Raw genomic sequence first — 17744 nt, forward strand, 5'->3', positions numbered from 1 at the left:
CATCGGAAAATCTTTAACAAACATTGCATCCCTGTGTCCCTCAGGCCCAGAAACAGAGACAGAAGCATGTACATCCTAAAGACCCAACACCAAAACACCAGCAAAGTAACTTGGTATGTGTAGTGTAGGGGGGGAATACAAAGAACAGTACATAAGAGGAAGAAAAACTTTCCACAAAGGAATGGCCCAACATGGGAGGGTAAGGCAAGAGTTAACAGCTTTTCTACACCTTAAAGCGGAGTTCCACTCACCCTGTCAAAAAATAAAAGTCAGCCGCTACAAAAACTGTAGCGGCTGACTTTTAAAAAACAGCCACTTACCTGTCCCTCGGTCCCGTGGTGTGTCCCCCGCAGCCCATTTCACCGGCTGTCCTATATTCCAGGAGGCCGGAATCTTCAGTGTGGGCACCCGGCTGTGACTGCTTGTGGCTTCACAGCCGGGTACCCACTGCGCATGCACGAGTAGAGCTGCGCTTCATGAATGGTTCTGTAGTCTTCTGGGACCTGTCACGTGTCCCAAAAGACTACAGGGAGGGAGGACACCTTCCATTTCCGATTGCCTATGCGATCGGACTGGAAGTGGGAACCTGTCAAATTTGGATACCCACTCCCCCCCTGCCCCCAAAAGGTGCCAATCCTTAATGAGGAGCAGTTCTTAAAGAGGAACTTCCCCTTTTAGGTGGAGCTCTACTTTAAGGAATTGGGCATTCTCTTGAGGATAGCGAGGTGCATATTTTTGGGCAGAAAGGACAACAGGTTTGCAAAAGGCATGAAAGAGACCATCTACATCAAACTTCCCTGAACAGGGGTGGGGTCCTTCAATATCATTGACCTTCCACATATAATGGTGTTTTACTATCCCCACTGCAGCAATTTCACAACAAATTCCTCCTATAGCCTAGTAAAACTTAACTGAACACCTAAGTAGTCCTCCTGTCACCAGGGATGGGATTATGTGACTAGAACGGGGGGAATTTCCATCCTGTTCTTGGACAATAAACCTCTAGGAGTCTGTGCTACCTGTATGGATGTAAATGCTGGGGTATCTTCCTGACACTCAGAACTGAAGTAACTTGGATATGCTATAAAACATTACAGAATAAGCCCGGTTGAATGTGACCAACTATTAACTCTACCATGACCTAGATAAATGACAACCTTCCCAGTTTAGGCCCTAGTACACCGGTGTCAAACACAAGGCCCAAAGGCTGAATCCGGGCCTCCAGGACATTTCATGTGGCCCTTGCACCTCTCCTGCAGGTACCCTTTTGTCTCTGCCCCTACCTTGTCTCAGTACTGCCCAGCAGAGAGGAGAATAGAACAAATCTGCCAAATCCTCCTAATCTTTGCACCCCATCATCTCTGCCTCCCCTGGTCTCAGCATTCAGAAGACTCTTGTAACTGACTCCACTCCTCTGGTCCTCCTCCAGACCCTGCACTTTCTGCTTTCCAGCTCTGCCCGCAAAGGGGGTGCACGGTGATGTTAGGGAAGGAGTGGAATTCTTGACATCTGATGTAATAGGGGGTGGGGTGCTCTGGACATTTAGTCTTACAAATACCACCGGCCCTTTGAGGGCAACTATAATGATGATATGGCCCACGGTGAAATGGAGTTTAACAACCCTGCCCTAGTATACATTTATGTGGTTTTCCCGCGACTTTGTTGCTTGTGTGGAAATGCAGCTGCAGAGAAACCCCATAGTACAGTGTGGTTCCCAGTGCGGGAAACTGTGCTGTGGTTTCCAGTGTGTGGGTGTACAATTAAGACTAATGGTACCCCCACGTATCTCCTGAATGGCAGCACATTTTTCTCTGTTGGTGGCTGAGGAACAGGAGCAGTCCTGAAGCAACAAGCATCCTAACAGATGTGAACCTAACCTTAGAGCTGTCAGGAGCATTGTCTGCATGGAGAGCATCTTAACCATAATTTCTGATGTATTCAGTAAATATCAGCTAACCAATATCTCCAGATTAGATAGAACAGATTTCAGTTGTCCTCGAACTAAAGCGAGTAGAGGATCATTAGGACAGAACACCAATATTTCTAGAAATATGAGTTAGCAACTAAAGAGAGTAGTCTGGCACTTACAATAGCATGTTCCTTTCAATGGGTTCCCTTGATATCGATTTTCAACTTCACATCTAGAAAATAAAAACATAAGTATTAGTGGAACAGAAGAGGATTTCCACCAAAACTCGGCCGCAGGAAGCTTGTCTTGTGCTGAATTTGCATATCTGCAGAGTGTCTGGAGGACTCAAGAACTTGAGGCCCTGTGTGCAAGTGGGGATAGAACTTGAGGCCCTGTGTGCAAGTGGGGATAGAACTTGAGGCCCTGTGTGCAAGTGGGGATAGAACTTGAGGCCCTGTGTGCAAGTGGGGATAGAACTTGAGGCCCTGTGTGCAAGTGGGGATAGAACTTGAGGCCCTGTGTACAAGTGGGGATAGAACTTGAGGCCCTGTGTACAAGTGGGGATAGAACTTGAGGCTCCGTGTACAAGTGGGCATAGGATTATACGGCTCCAAGAAAACATAGGGATTAAATTAAAGACCAACTAAATTTCTGCCCATGTCCCAGCAAATGGCACCTCCATTGTTTACTTCTGGGTAGTCACCTGAATGGCAGGGTCCTTTTCTCTTTGTCTGCTCTGACAGTACCGGGCAGTCCTCTATGATGTACAGAATGTTGCTGGCCTGATTTGAGTGAAGCTCTACATTATTAAACTGAGTGCAGGGTCCCATCAGGATGCCCTCTCAGGGGCAAGTATAAGATGTGCTGCACTAACAAGATGCCCTCAGCCTTCTGGGTCTGGACTGGGATTCATTCACCTTAGAAGACTGGGGACATCTAGTAATGGAAACAGATTACTGTGGGTGACAATGCTATTGAAGAGGCGAGCATTCCAGGCAGAGCTGCATTGTTTTTTGTTGCTTTTAGAATTCCTGGTGAGTCTTTAACCACTTCCCATCTGGTCCATGTACATAAATGGCCAGACGGGAGTAGACAGGAGCGGGTGGGGGTTTATAAACGGCCTCCGCATTCACTGCCTGTGCGCGATCTGGCGCCTGCTGTGTCCAGAGGAACACTGATCGTTGTACAGGACCCTCTGTTGAGGTCCCGATCATGTGATCACCGATTGAATAGTAGTAAACAATATGTCACTTCCTGACATCACTGCTTACTACGTGTGAAATCTCTGAATGATCACAGAGATCACATGGTGCAAGGCTATTCACAACAGCCTTGTAGTATGTGACAAGCTGTGACTAATCACAGAACTAACAGTATTTCTCAATGGCTGCAAGAATGCAACCAGAGAGGAGGAGAAATGATTGCTTTTACAGCCTTTATTCAGTGTACAAAAAAAAAAAAAAAACTTCACCTCCCACAAGTAGTACAGTGTCACTATGGTGACACTGTACTGCTAGGGTGACAGTATGTTAAAAGAAAAAAAAACAAATAATATAAAAAAAATGGCCTATCAGTGATCACATGCAGAGTAGTAAGCAAGATGTCACTTCTGACATCATTGCTTACTATGTGTGAAAACTGAATGATCACAACAGCCTTTTACCATGTGACAAGCTGTGACCAATCACAGTTTTCACAGTATTTCTCAATGGCTGCAAGAATGCAGCCAGAGAGAAGGAGGAATGATAGGTTTTACAGCGTGTATGGGTGTAAAAGCAATCAGTGTAAGGAAAAAAAAAACGTTCATCACCCCCCACAAGTACTACAGTGTCACTATGGTGACACTGTACTGCTAGGGTGACTGTATGTAAAAAAAAAATATAAAAAATAAAATAAAAATGTAAAAAATGTTTTTGAAAAATTATAATCTTTGGTTATAAACTAATTTGGGTAATTTGTTTTTACGAAAAAGATAGCTGAATACATTTTGGCCAGGATTTATGAAGAAAGATTATTTATTTGCAAAATTGTATAAGAAAAACACTTTTTTCAAAATGTTTGGACTTTTTCATTTATATAGCAAAAAAATAAAAATCCCAGTGATGAATAAATACCACCAAAATAAAGTTTTATCTGTCTCAAAAAAATGCTAAACAATTCATATGGGTACAGTGTTGCATGACCGCGCAATTGTCATTCAAAGTGCGACAGCGATGAAATCTGAAAATTGGCCTGGACAGGAATGGATGGAAAGTGTCCGGACTTAAAGTGGTTAAGAAGAGGAGGAGAATTAAAAAAAAAAAAAAAAAACCTACCTTGGACTTTAAAACTAAAGCTACCGTTACACGTGTTTCGGGAACGCATGCAAAATCGTATGCTTTCCCACACAGGACCATGCTTTTGCAGACATACAGCAGAGCCATTAATTCTTAATGGTACCAGCTGGTGTCCGCGAGTGCATGTGTTTTTACATGTGCCAAAAAGGCCTGGCGCCGCAGCGCCATGCAATTCGGTGTGGCATGAGATCTGAAAAGGGCTAGGGACAGCTCTTTTAAGTGTTTCTCGCATGTAGGGCAGCCCATTGAAATGAATGGCCTGCTCTACACGCAATACCTAACGCATGGTTCAGTGCTGGTATTGGAGCCTTACACAAGTGCCTGCAGAAACCACAAAGCACCATAATTCAACTCTATTGACTTTTTAGGCTGGATTCAGTTCACTGTAAGACCAACGTATGTGCCTGCACATGCATTGATCAGCCATAACATTACAACCACACACCAAATATTAGGTAGGTTTCCCTTTTGTTGCTAAACAGCACTGAGCAGTCGGGGCTTCAATAGACTTCGGAAGGTATGCTGTGGTATTTGGCACCAAGCCATCAGTATCAGATCCTTTAAATCCTGTAAGTTCCATGGATTGGACTTTTTTTCCCAGCAAAAATCCCACAAATGCTTGATTGGATTGAGATCTGGAGAAGTTGGAGGCCAAGTCAACACCTTAAAGATACTTTCATCCAGTGGTCCACGATCCAATTCTGATGCTCATGTACCTATTGTAGATGCTTTTGGCTGTGGACACGAGTCAGCGTGGGCACCCTGACCGGTCTGCGGGTACACGGTCCCATACACAACAAACTCTGTGTTCTGACACCTTTCTAAGGGAACCAACATTACATTTTTAAGCAATTTGAGCTACACTCTTCTATTGGATCAAACTACACGTGGCCAGCCTTCGCTCCCCATGTGCACCAATCAGCCTTGGCTGCCCATAACCCTGTCACCGGTTCTCTGGTTTTCTGTCCTTGGACCACTTTTGGTCAGTCCTGACCACTGCAGACAGAGAACATCCCACAGGAGCTGCAGCTCTGGAGTTGCTCTGCCCCAGTTGTTCATCCATTACATTATTAGAGGTAGGAGGTTCTTGAGAAAGGAAAAGTTCCCCATAACTGGCGGATAGCTAATATTGTACCTATCCACAAGAAGGGCTGGAAGGTAGAAGTTGGCAACTACAGCACTTCAAGGTCTCAGGAGATGTGACAGGCAGTCAGGAAATCAGACACCAAGTTTAATCTCTTTCAAAGTCTGAAAATTCTCCTTGAATTTTGGGCCCTCTGTGTGTCTAGGCAACAAAAAAGGTCTCACACATCCCAATACTCAAAAGGAGTAGAAACATTTAGTTTGGAGCGTAACTGGGTTACTAGATCAGCACACACAGCCTTCACTGCATACAGTATCCAGAGGAGGGAGCCTTTATCCAGATGGTTCATCCTGATCTTAAGGAGGTCCTCTGAGTCCAGTCGACCATCACTTGATGACACCTCTCCTTGAGGGAAACGGCACCTGCTGATCTTGATATATTAATGCGCATTTCCTATGCGCGGACGGTGAGTGCGCATTTCTGTAATTTTCCTTCACGTGCTCTTCTGGATTACCTACAGCTGTGTTAGTACCTGGTTGTTACCATATATGAATTGACATATTACAACAAACTTTTCTGAACGAACTATTGGTTTGATGTTATTCTACTTTAGCGCTGCACTTTATATTTATTATTTGAAGGACGTGAGGTGGTTGTGATTTCCTCTAGTGCTTTAGCTGCTTATCTTATTACTTTAATATTTAAGGAGCGCTCGCTTTACTATACATATTCTATGTTCCTCCATTACAATTTGACTCTTGTTAGAGTCGCTCAAAGGCTTATGCTTGGCTATTTTGTCTGCTCTCAAACCATCAACTTCAAGGATAACATGTTTTAAATATATTCCAATATATTCGCCACGTCACTTCTGGTCTCCGTCACACGGACACGTCACTTCCGATCAGGCGCACCATCACACCCTGACGCGTTTTGTCACTTCCTGACTTAATCATAAGGATTTATTTTGGCATACTGACTGTCATGTGCGGATTGGGGTATATGGAGAGAGGTTACTGAGGTCCCTCTCTGTGTCTACTCATCCCATTTTGATGGAAGTATTTTTATGAGGTTAATACTGTAAAGTATTTGCGCTACTTTTTTCACAATTAATGGTGGATATTTAACCACTTCCAGACCGGACACTTTTACCCCCTTCCTGACCAGGGCAATTTTCAGCTTTCAGCGCTGTCACACTTTAAATGACAATTGCGCGGTCATGCAATACTGTACCCAAATTTAATTTTTACCATTTTTTTGAGACAGATAAAGCTTTATTTTGGTGGTATTTATTCACCGCTGGGATTTTTATTTTGTTGCTATGTAAATGAAAAAGTCCAAAAAATTTTTAAAAAAATATTTTTTTTATAAAATTTTGCAAATAAATAATATTTCATCATAAATCTTTGCCAAAATTTATTCCGTTATCTTTTTAGTAAAAAAAAATCCAAATTAGTTTAGAACCAAAAATTATAATTTTTAAACATTTTTTTTTACATTTTTATTTTATTTTTTTATATTATTATTTTTTATTTATTTTTTTTTTACATACTGTCACCCTAGCAGTACAGTGTCACCATGGTGACACTGTACTACTTGTGGGGGGCGATGATTTTTTTTTTTTTTACACTGATTGCTTTTACACCCATATAGGATGTAAAAGCAATCATTTCTTTCTCTCTGTGTGCATTCTTGCAGTCATTGAGAAGTACTGAAGGAGCTGTGATTGGTCACAGCTTATCACATGGTACGAGGCTTTTGTGAATAGCCTTGTACCATGTGACCTCTGTGATCATTCACAGATTTCACACGTAGTAAGCAATGATGTCACAAGTGACATCTTGCTTACTACTTTGCATGTGATCACTGATTGGCCAATCAGTGATCACATGATCGGGACCTCGTACAGAGGTCCCGTCCGACGATCGGTGTTTCACTGTGTCCGGAGGACACAGCGGGCACCGGATCGCGGTGCTGCGCGCTCCGAGGGAGCACACACAAGCAGGGTGCGGGGAGGCCGTTTATAAACGGCCACCCGACCCTGCACTGCCACCGTCCGGCCGTTTATATGCAACGGCCGGTCGGGAAGTGGTTAAAACATTTCGCATAAAAACCTTAAAGTGGCAGCACGGTTAGATTGGTGAATTGGTCTGTATTGGGCGCAGTGACATTTGAGCACTATTGTTATAACTGATTATTCAAGGATAACATATTCACTTGCTGCCCAATATATCCCAAACATATGAAATCCAACAGGGAATACTGGAAGATGTAATGACAGCTCACCATACTATAACTTCTAGTATGAATGCTCCCCTGCTATGCCAAAAAGAGCTACCCTCTTTGCCTGGAAGAGCCCCCTTCCCCGACCTTGGGGACTTGAACAAAAAAAAAAGACTGATCAAATTCTACCCTTACACAGAATCACTTACAAAAATAGGGGCCACCAATAGCTACTGAACTGCATATGGGGGGTCCTTGGCTTGCCTCTACCTCCAAGTGGGCAGATGTGGCCTTGAGCAATTATGTCCCCTAGAATCCTCTATATTTTCTATGACACGCACCTAATTTTTTTCCTACTCAACTTTTATAAATTGCAAACTTGTACTGTATGTGTAATAGAGACAAAGGTTTTTTTTTTTGTTTTGTAATGGAGTAATAGGTTTGTTGTTGCCTGCAACAGTATGTTTTACAAGAAAACTTCAATAAACATATCTTTCGGGGGGAAAAAGGACATTCCTTCAACACAAATTCTGGGAAGACGAAGTATGCTGCCAGGTTAAAGTTTTCCTGGATGAATGATATTTTCCCTAAAGACAAGCTGGTATCCAAATGCTTCTCCTTCCTTCACAGGCAATTCATTTACATTCACCTAATGTGAACATTCATGTTTGAAGAATGAGCTTTTGTACAAAAAAAAAAAAAATTGATCACCTAATTTCTGCAGCCAACTTGAAACTCAGTTTATTTATACTGAAGGACTTGCCTTTAGTCCACTTTTGTCCTCCAGCAGGATCAGAGGACTGAAGATGACGACAATGGAAAAGCTCTATGACAGTCTATAGCAGGGGGCTCCAAACTTTCTAAGCAAAGGGTCAGTTTACTGTCCTTCAGGCTTTAGTAGGGGAACAGACTGTGGCCAGTGGAGTAAAAAAATGCCCCATCGTTGGTTTGAATTAGCAACAATAAGGCCCTAATGTTGGTTTCAGAGGGAAGAATATTATTATTATAATACAGGATTTATATAGTGCCAACAGTTTGCAAAGCACTATACAAAATGAAAATAGACATTACAGTTACAATACAATTCGGTACAAGAAGAAGCAGAGGGCCCTGCTCTTTAGAGCTTACAGTCTAAGAGAACAGCACCAGTGATGGTGTCACTGGGAGAAATGGTGCCCCATCATTGCTGTTGGTTGAATAGTGCCCCAAAGGCCAGATAAAGACAAGCAAAGGGCCATACCAGCCCCCAGGCCGCAGTTTGGAGACCACTGGTCTATAGAACTCTCTGCATCCTGCTGCACAGAAACAAATCAGAATATGTCGACATATATTATGGTACTCACAGCTGGCACTCGTCTCCTTTAATCCCTTTGGTGGTACAGAAACATTTGCCACTGTTGGTGTTGCACATCGAGGCATGACCGTTGCATTTGCAGGCTGTTGTAGAACAAACAGACAAGTATGAGTAAAGGGGACAAAAATATATCTTGAAAAGGATTACATAAATATGCTGCCATGTTTTCACAATATTGTCAATTTATCAAGCTGCTTTGGGTAATTCCTGTACATCAGGGGTCTCCAACCTTTTCAGTGTAAAGGTCACATTGTTTTATTCATTTTTTTTTGGTATGATATGATTTGAAACAATCAGAAAAAAAACTTCAGTAAAACAAAGAAATTCCAAATAAACTTGAGCTCATCAGAGTCCCCCCTTACATGACAGATGCCCCATCAGAGCTCATCCTTGCACCAGGGTTCCCATCAGGGTTCTCTTTTACATTAGAGGGCCGGTCAAATCTTGGCGGACTGGGATTTGATCCATGGGCTGTAGTATGAAGACCCCTGCTCTGCATGTTTTCACCATGTAAAGGAAAAAGGCAAAAATAGGCCAACCCACTTCTAACACTTTATGGCTGTTTATTTAGCTGAGAATTTACACCCTCTACTCTAGGCATAAGCTTTGATTTCATTGTCAGCAAGCTAGAGAGGAGCAAAACTAGAGGATTATTTTGTTCCCCCATCAACTCGCATACATATTTTGCCGACTTCGCAACCATTTTTCTTCTACTGCAAAATGTGCTTGCAACTTTCATTGTCAAAATTGTACAAAGTGGAGGACACCCAAGTTAGAATTAAAGCGAAACTCCAGGCAAACAAATAAATACATAGGTGATGTACAAAAACTGTTTAACCTAGATTGTATTTCTTTTTTTTTTAATATATATTTTATTAATTTTCAATAAATCAATTTACCGTATTTTTTGCTCCATAAGACGCACTTTTTCCCCCCAAAAAAAGGGGGGGAAATGTGAGTGCGTCTTATGGAGCGAATGTAAAGCGGCCGGTCCGGTATTTCTGCCGCCACCATGTCAGAATATCAGGCCGGCCGCTCAGCTCTTCTCTCCTGCAGGACCTTACCTGTTCCTCGCTCCAGCGCTGCAGTCTTCCCGCGGAGGCTTCTGTGACAGCCGGGTGCACACTGCGCATGTGCGAGAAGCGCTGCGCTTTGTGAATGGTCCGGCGTTTTCTGGGACACAACACCAGGTCCCAGAAGGCTCCGGGCCATTCACAAAGCGCAGCGCTTCTCGCGCATGCGCAGTGGGCACCCGGCTGTCACAGAAGCCGCCGCGGGAAGAAGGAAGGACAACTCCGCGGAAGTGGGAGCGGGTACCTGTCAATTTCAGGTACCCGCTCCCCCTCCCTCCCTCCCCAAAGGTCCACAGTCTCTGGTCATTCCCTGTACTATGTCCGCAGTCTCTGGTCATTCCCTGTACTATGTCCGCAGTCTCTGGTCATTCCCTGTACTATGTCCGCAGTCTCTGGTCATCTCCTGTACTATGTCTGCAGTCTCTGGTCATCTCCTGTACTGTGGCCGCAGTCTCTGGTCATCTCCTGTACTATGTCCGCAGTCTCTGGTCATTCCCTGTACTGTCCGCAGTCTCTGGTCATCTCCTGTACTATGTCTGCAGTCTCTGGTCATCTCCTGTACTATGTCCGCAGTCTCTGGTCATCTCCTGTACTATGTCCGCAGTCTCTGGTCATCTCCTGTACTGTGTCCGCAGTCTCTGGTCATCTCCTGTACTGTGTCCGCAGTCTCTGGTCATCTCCTGTACTGTGGCCGCAGTCTCTGGTCATTCCCTGTACTATGTCCGCAGTCTCTGGTCATCTCCTGTACTGTGGCCGCAGTCTCTGGTCATCATTCTAAAAAATCTCCACCCTCTCATTCCCTCCCCCTCTTCCCCAGTCTACTCCCCATGTTTTCTCCTTAGAAACCCTTCTCCTTCCTTTCTATTCTCTATTTTTCCTATTTCAGCTATTTTGTGTATTCTTTGAATTGCTCTTTAAATGTATCCCATTTCTCCCACCTTTCTCTGAATCTCTCCATTCTATCTTCTTCCAAGTGGTAGAATTCCTCCATCTTGTACATATAGTCAACTCTACTTATACAACCTTTTATTTTTGGTGCTTCCTGTTCCTGCCACAATTTAGGTATCAATCCCTTTGCCGCATTTATCAAATGAAATATCATTGAGTGCTTATATTTTTCTAATGTAGTCTCAGTTTTATGGAATAAGCATGTGCCTGGCTCTTTTGGGACATCAACCCCCGTTATCTCCTGAATTTGATAACTTGTTTCTCCCCAATACTCCTGAATTTTGGGACACTCCCACCATATATGTGCCATTGTGTCATTCATCCCACATCCTCTCCAAGTGATTTATCTATTTGTTGTTTATGTGCCACACTTGGTGTCAGTGGTGTATTAAGGTTTTGTGCTGCCCTAGGCAGCACACAATTGCCGCCCCCGCCCGGAGAGAGCCTGATATTGACCAATAACACCCATGCCCCCTTTCCCCCCCACACCCGAGAGAGCCTTCCACTACCATCGCCCCCATACACCAGCCACTCCCCTCCCAGCGAGAGAGAGGAAGACACTCGCCTTCATAGCTGTGGACATCCCCGGGAACGAGAGTCAAGCAGCCCTCAGCCTCTCTCAGATCCCACCTGGTCCCCAAACCGCACATGTCCCTTCTTCCAGGGGAGCGATGCTGCCCCCCTGAAAAATGCCGCCCTAGGCAAATGCCTTGTTTGCCTTGTGGTAAATACACCCCTGCTTGGTGTAATATACCACCTAGCCAAACATTTGTAGTTCATTTCCACCACCCTCATATCTACCGCTCCATGTGCTAATCTAAATATTTTCTTTTTCTGTTGCTCATCAAACAATATTCCAAGTTCCCTTTCCCACTTCTCCATGTACAAAAGAGGGGTAACTTCTGTTATTTCGGTAAGAATTGTATAAATCCGAGAGGTCCCATGTTTCCATGTTTTATTTCTATTAAATAGTTGTTCTAATGGATTTAAATCCGTCATTGATCTTAAGGGCTCAGGGAGCGTTACCATGAAATGTTTTAACTGAAGATATCGCCATTTATTTAACATAAAAACTCCTTTTCCTATTTTTTTTTTTTTTTTTTTTTAACTCCTGAAAGGAGCAAATATTCCCCCCATCCATTATATTCTTTAACTGTGCATTCCCTTTTCCTATCCTGAAATATTTTCCCTCCCTACATTTTATTTCTGTACATCCACTTCTGAGATTTATGCAGCTCACAACACAGCACAGCCCTGTCCTACAGGGCAGGAGACCTGATTATTCTCTGCTACAGTTCGGTAAAACTTACTTGTCCATTCCTGTAACTAGATTTTGAAAAGAGAAGCAGATTTATACGCTCATTTCTCTGCTCTCTCCTACCATTATACTACCTATTAGCACATGAGCACAGCAGCACAACTGATTCTTTGTGGTGCTTCTCCCTCATGCAGTCTGAGCTCTGCTGTGAATAAAACTGCAAGATGCTAATGTAGAGTCAAATTCAGGTACTTGCACTGCTTGCAAAAAATGTTTTTAATGCTGTGTCACCACTGGAAAGATTTTCTCTCAATTTTTGTCCTTGAGGCAGCATCATCGGGACCACAAGTAAGGAAAAATCTCCCAATCAAGGACACAGAGCAATAAAATCCCAACATGAGTTGTAACTCTTCCCCACACTGTCCAGAACTATTATTTCAGGTACTTCTATAGCGCTTTCAATTTACGCAGCGATTTACATATATATATTGTACATTTACATTAGTCCCTAACCCTCAAGGGGCGTGCAATCTAAGGTCCCTAATTCACATTGATACATACACATACTGGGGACAATTTAGACAGGATCCAATCAACCTATCAGCATGTCTTTGGAGTGTGGGAGGAAACTGGAGTACCCTGAGGAAACCCACGCAGGCACAGGGAGAACATGCAAACTGCAGGCAGGTGGTGCTGTGGTTGGGATTCGAACCAACAACCAGAATTACAAATCATTTGTAAGTTAAAAGCCAATCACAGCCACCATTTCTATTATAGTTCTGGGCAGCACAGTGGCTAAATGGTTAGCACTTCCACCTGCCTGGAAGTGCTAACCATTTAGCCACTGTGCTGCCCAGAACTATAATAGAACTATAATAGAAATGGTGGCTATAATTGGCTTTTAACTTACAAATGATTTGTAATTCTGGTCAGCCAATTTTATGATTTCAACATTGCCTAACCAGACAAGTAACATGTTTACTTCCTGAGTAAGGCTTGTGGCTTACCCCCCCCCCCCCCCCCGCTCACACACACTATTACTGAACAGTAAATTAGCACCATCACTTCTGCTCAGTGAGCATGTAGCTGACCTAGGAAACACAGTCAAACTAGAAGTATCAGAGTAATAATACTGACTGGCAGAGGTGTGTATCACAAAACTGGTTAGAGAAAAAAAAAAAAAAAAGACGAATCCTTTGCTAGGTTAAACCATAAACATACATGAACTTGAATTCTAAATTTGGCAGACTGCCTGGGGTTCCACCCTACATCGAAAGAGCGAAGCTCGAAGAAATAAAACAAATATTTACTCTTACTTATAAAAAGGCCCCGGTGTGTGTTAGAATTTTAAGTGCTGTAACCTGCAGTGATGCCGGACATTGCGGTACTCACGCTGACATGATCCCCCATTGGTTGGGTCCCCATAGTAACCAGAGATGCAGGTATCGCAGTTCTTGCCGGAGGTCAGGTTCTCGCACTTTTCACAGATACTCTCGTTGATGCACTTGCTGTGTCCGTTACACTGGCAGGCTAAAAAGACAACACACAGAAACTTCACATCCATAATAGAATATTGCGACAGCTCTCTACGGAGGAAACCAAATACACAAACTATATGCAAAATGTAGGACAGATGCAACACCCGAAGCCATGCTCTACTTCCTCATACTCTACATTTGTGTATCATTTGCGTGTCACATGCAGTCTCCACCTTCGCGAAACAAAGAGGCTCGGCTGTCAGACAGAAGAGAAATTCATTATCCATTTATAAAGGTTTACCTAAGTAGAACTACATCTTTAGGACTCATGGCCAGTTAATTTAGAGCAGCCTCTCTCAAACCCTTTAACATGGAGGAATCTTTGAAATAACTCTCAGGTCCCACAGATCCCCTTCTACTAATTACTAGATCTACTGTGTAGGGCACATTGACATGAACAGTAAGCCGAGCTATAGAAAAGAATAAGGAATGTGACCTACAAAAGTATTTCACACCCAGTATTGCACAATATAACAAAAATAGTTTTAGTAATAATAATGAAAAACAAAACAAATATTTATAAATGGCCAGAAAAGAAAGACTGACAATAAAAATGGTACTGTTCCCTTACATCGGTGGTCTGTGAAAAGGTTCAAACATACATGGTGGACAGTGACACTGTGGTCAGAGGGAGAAGGTCCCTTTTACATTGGTGGTCTATGGAAAGGTTCTCCCATACATGGTGGACAGTGACACTGTGGTCAGAGGGAGAAGAACCCCTTTTACATTGGTGGCCAGTGGGAGAAGGACCACTTTACATTGGTGGCCAGTGGGAGAAGGACCACTTTACATTGGTGGCCAGTGGGAGAAGGACCACTTTACATTGGTGGCCAGTGGGAGAAGGACCACTTTACATTGGTGGTCAGCGGGAGAAGGACCACTTTACATTGGTGGTCAGTGGGAGAAGGACCACTTTACATTGATATTTTGTGGGAAGGATCCCCTTACATGGGTGGTCAGTGGGAGAAGAAACCCTTTACATTGCTGATTAGCAGAGAAGGATCCTAGTACATTGGTGAAAGCACTCATATTACATGTTACACCCGTATAGGGTGTAAGATGTTAAAGCAGTGCCACCCCTGCTTTGAGACAGTAAGTGGGGGTTCCTCTGCCCCACACCCTCTGTCAAATTTTAACATTGGCACAGCTATGCGGGGCTCCATCCACACAGCTACATCATTCATTCACAGAGATCTGTGAATAAACTACAAGTTCCATCTTCCGTTGCAACGGATGGCTTGTAGTTCTCAATGAACTACGAGTGCACTGACGGGGGGGGGGGCATGGCTATCAACATTGTCACCAGCTGATTCACAAGCCTGTGGTTTGGCAGTCTTCACATGGCCACAACTTTTTATGCCACTGCTTTCTGGACTGCCTTTGTTGCTGGAACTTTCCCACTGTGAGCTGCAGTATGTTGTAGGGGACGTGTAAGAGACAAATGAAGGAAGGTTTGGCTCAGTCAGTGTAGTTGAAGGATGTTTCTTTGGTTTACTCTATGAGGCTTGTGCACCTCATAATAACTGGATTTAGGGCATGTCTAGACTACCATACAGGTGTTTTTAGACCTTTTAAATTTAACTAAAGGAGAAGATTTTTATTTACAGAAAACAAAATAAAAACTTTGGTTATATGCCATTGTAAATTGACCTACAGTGTAACTTTAAAGGGTCAGCCCACTCAAGCGAGACATTTTAGTTACAGGTGGAGCATGGTGGGCTGAGTCAGCCCTCGACTCTTTAAAGGGCTTGAAAACGCCAACAGCGAGAAACCATACTTCCCGACTCTGCGCCTATCCACTGGACGTTTTAAGTGTTCCTGGCCAAATTTGTGCATTCCAGCTCCTCCTGTTACATTCTCCATAAATAGAAGATAAAATTAAAGTGGAAGGCAAGTCAAACCATAACTGAGCTCAAATCTACTCCACCCCATAGAAAGCCTATTCTTTCTACCCCGTAAAAAGTAAAGCTTACCTATTCTGAAGTCGCCCTGGTTTGGTCACATGATTTCTCCAGAGCCATCTTCAGTGACGATGAGAGATCACTGACAATGGCTGAAGAGCTTGGGGGATGACACCACCCAAAGGCATACTATGGGGCATCGGTTTTCGGCTTTCCCTCCTCTACACTGAAGCCGGCACTGGGCCCAGGTCATGCGACTGTACCAAAGCGACTTTAGAATAGACGAGTATGTCATCTTTCCTTTTACAGAGCAGACAGAATAGGCTTAGAATGGGGGTGGGAGTAGATTTAAGCTTAGCTAGGGTTTGACCTGCCGTCCACTTTCCAGCCTAACAGGAGAGGAAACCTGTAATAATGGTCTCAAAAAAAGGGCATATCCAAGAGCTCAGCAAAGAAATCTCACAAAACAATCCATGAAAGATAAGAAAATGACAAGTGGCTTAACTCTCCTGCACCTTACAAAAATAGCAGTTTTAGGGGACTGATCATTTCATAGGAAATTCAGTCATGTGGTATTCTGGCCGTTCATATAGTTTTGTTTAGATACCTGGACACATGATAAAAGACCAGTTGTAATGGTTCTCTGCAGGACACATGCTGACATCCAGGACTGGCTCAGAGTAGCTGGGCTTAGCAGTTGTTGAGCCAGTAGGCAGTTTCATTGGTCCGCGGTACGAGGCCTCCATACACTGTCCTTTGCCCGTATTACTGGGGTCCGTACACCAGCCACAGCCAGGTTGCTCCAGACACTGCACACATGTCCGATACCCGGAACAGTTCTCTGCTGTGGGTGGAGAAGAAAAAAAAAGTCATTTGAGGAAACTGTGTAGTAGTGGAGAAACACAGCATTTTGTATTCCAGACTCTTTTATAATTAATCTGCATAACAACCCACCAAGTATAATTTTACTTAAGTCAATAAATATTTATTCTAATTGGCTGCTGCTGGCAAATGCACTTTACTCTTCAACTGGGCAAGTGCTCAACTTTTATGACTGTCCATGTGCTGAAACACAAAGATTACTTGTAGTGTGACAGTAAACACAAGGCGTTGGAAGGGAGGTGAACATGGTACTCAGATCTTCAGGTGATGAAGGTTTAGTATATGTTGAAGTGTCATGTAGTGGTTTGCATTTCCATACTGTGCACAGAACACCCAGCATTGCTAGTGCATAAAGCTGAAGAGGGAGGGAATATGGTGATAGAGGTTAAAATGTCATTTGCAACCCCAATCACCAATAATGCCTTTTAAATTAAACAACCACTATATAGTATAAGATCCCACCTACGTAATTAAAGTGTTACTAAACTCAGGGCTCTGCATGCACTATATCTGGTCTCCCACAGTACACATGGAAATGCAATTATTTTAGTAAAAATAAACTGCTAAAAACATTTTCTCATCAGCAGTTGTGACTTCTATCAGTGTCCAGCAGAGCACTGGTTAAAGCTTGTAGGAGGAGTTTTCATTATCCGCTAGGAGGATACAGGACCCCTGACTCTCTGTCTGGACAGTGCTGATTGGCCCTGTGCTGATCACATGCACTCTCCCAAGAAAAAAAAAAAACCTCTATAGCAATACACATCAAACTGAGCATGTGCAGAGTGACTCCAAACCTCTGTTCTATCAGGAGATATTTACTTTCCTGCATAAGCAGACTGATTTACTGTTGTGGGTTTAGTAACACTTTAATTCAATTTACATCCAATCAGATATGCTCTTATACTACAAAACTGCTGGCCACTCAGATTACAATCTAAACCCTTCCTCCAATTTGGATGTACATATCCTCAAATTAAACCAGAAAGTGCGCACTTTCAGCCCATATCCATTCTATAACTATAGTTTGAATATCGCTTGGTAAATACCTGAAAAAAAAACTAAAATTGTGCCTATGTCCAAATATATAAGGACCCAACTGTATTTCTTCCATTCGCCCAAAAAGGATTAGCGATCTATAAGCCTTTGTACCTATGTACCTTTGTATACATAAAGCAGTAAAGTTGATGAAACCTGTTGTAATCTGACTGTACAATATCATCTATATTTAGGGTGTACTCACA

At 43.2% G+C, this 17744-nt stretch overlaps 1 protein-coding gene across 1 annotated transcript in view; it reads right to left on the reverse strand.

The window, feature by feature from the left end:
- Positions 1-17744, reverse strand: part of ATRN (attractin) — a gene marked incomplete at its 5' end in the record, with an annotated part of 270653 nt that overhangs the window by 165104 nt on the left and 87805 nt on the right. Inside the window, 4 exons of the mRNA XM_089653376.1 lie at positions 2089-2141; positions 8893-8986; positions 13575-13712; positions 16229-16465. Of these exons, the coding sequence (XP_089509502.1) occupies positions 2089-2141; positions 8893-8986; positions 13575-13712; positions 16229-16465 (522 nt within the window). The remainder of the gene's footprint in view (positions 1-2088; positions 2142-8892; positions 8987-13574; positions 13713-16228; positions 16466-17744) is intronic.

The sequence above is a fragment of the Staurois parvus genome, unplaced genomic scaffold (genome assembly GCF_062004578.1).
Source record: "Staurois parvus isolate SC_StPar_1 unplaced genomic scaffold, SC_StPar_1.0 ptg000708l, whole genome shotgun sequence".
NCBI classification, from domain to species: Eukaryota; Metazoa; Chordata; class Amphibia; order Anura; family Ranidae; genus Staurois; species Staurois parvus.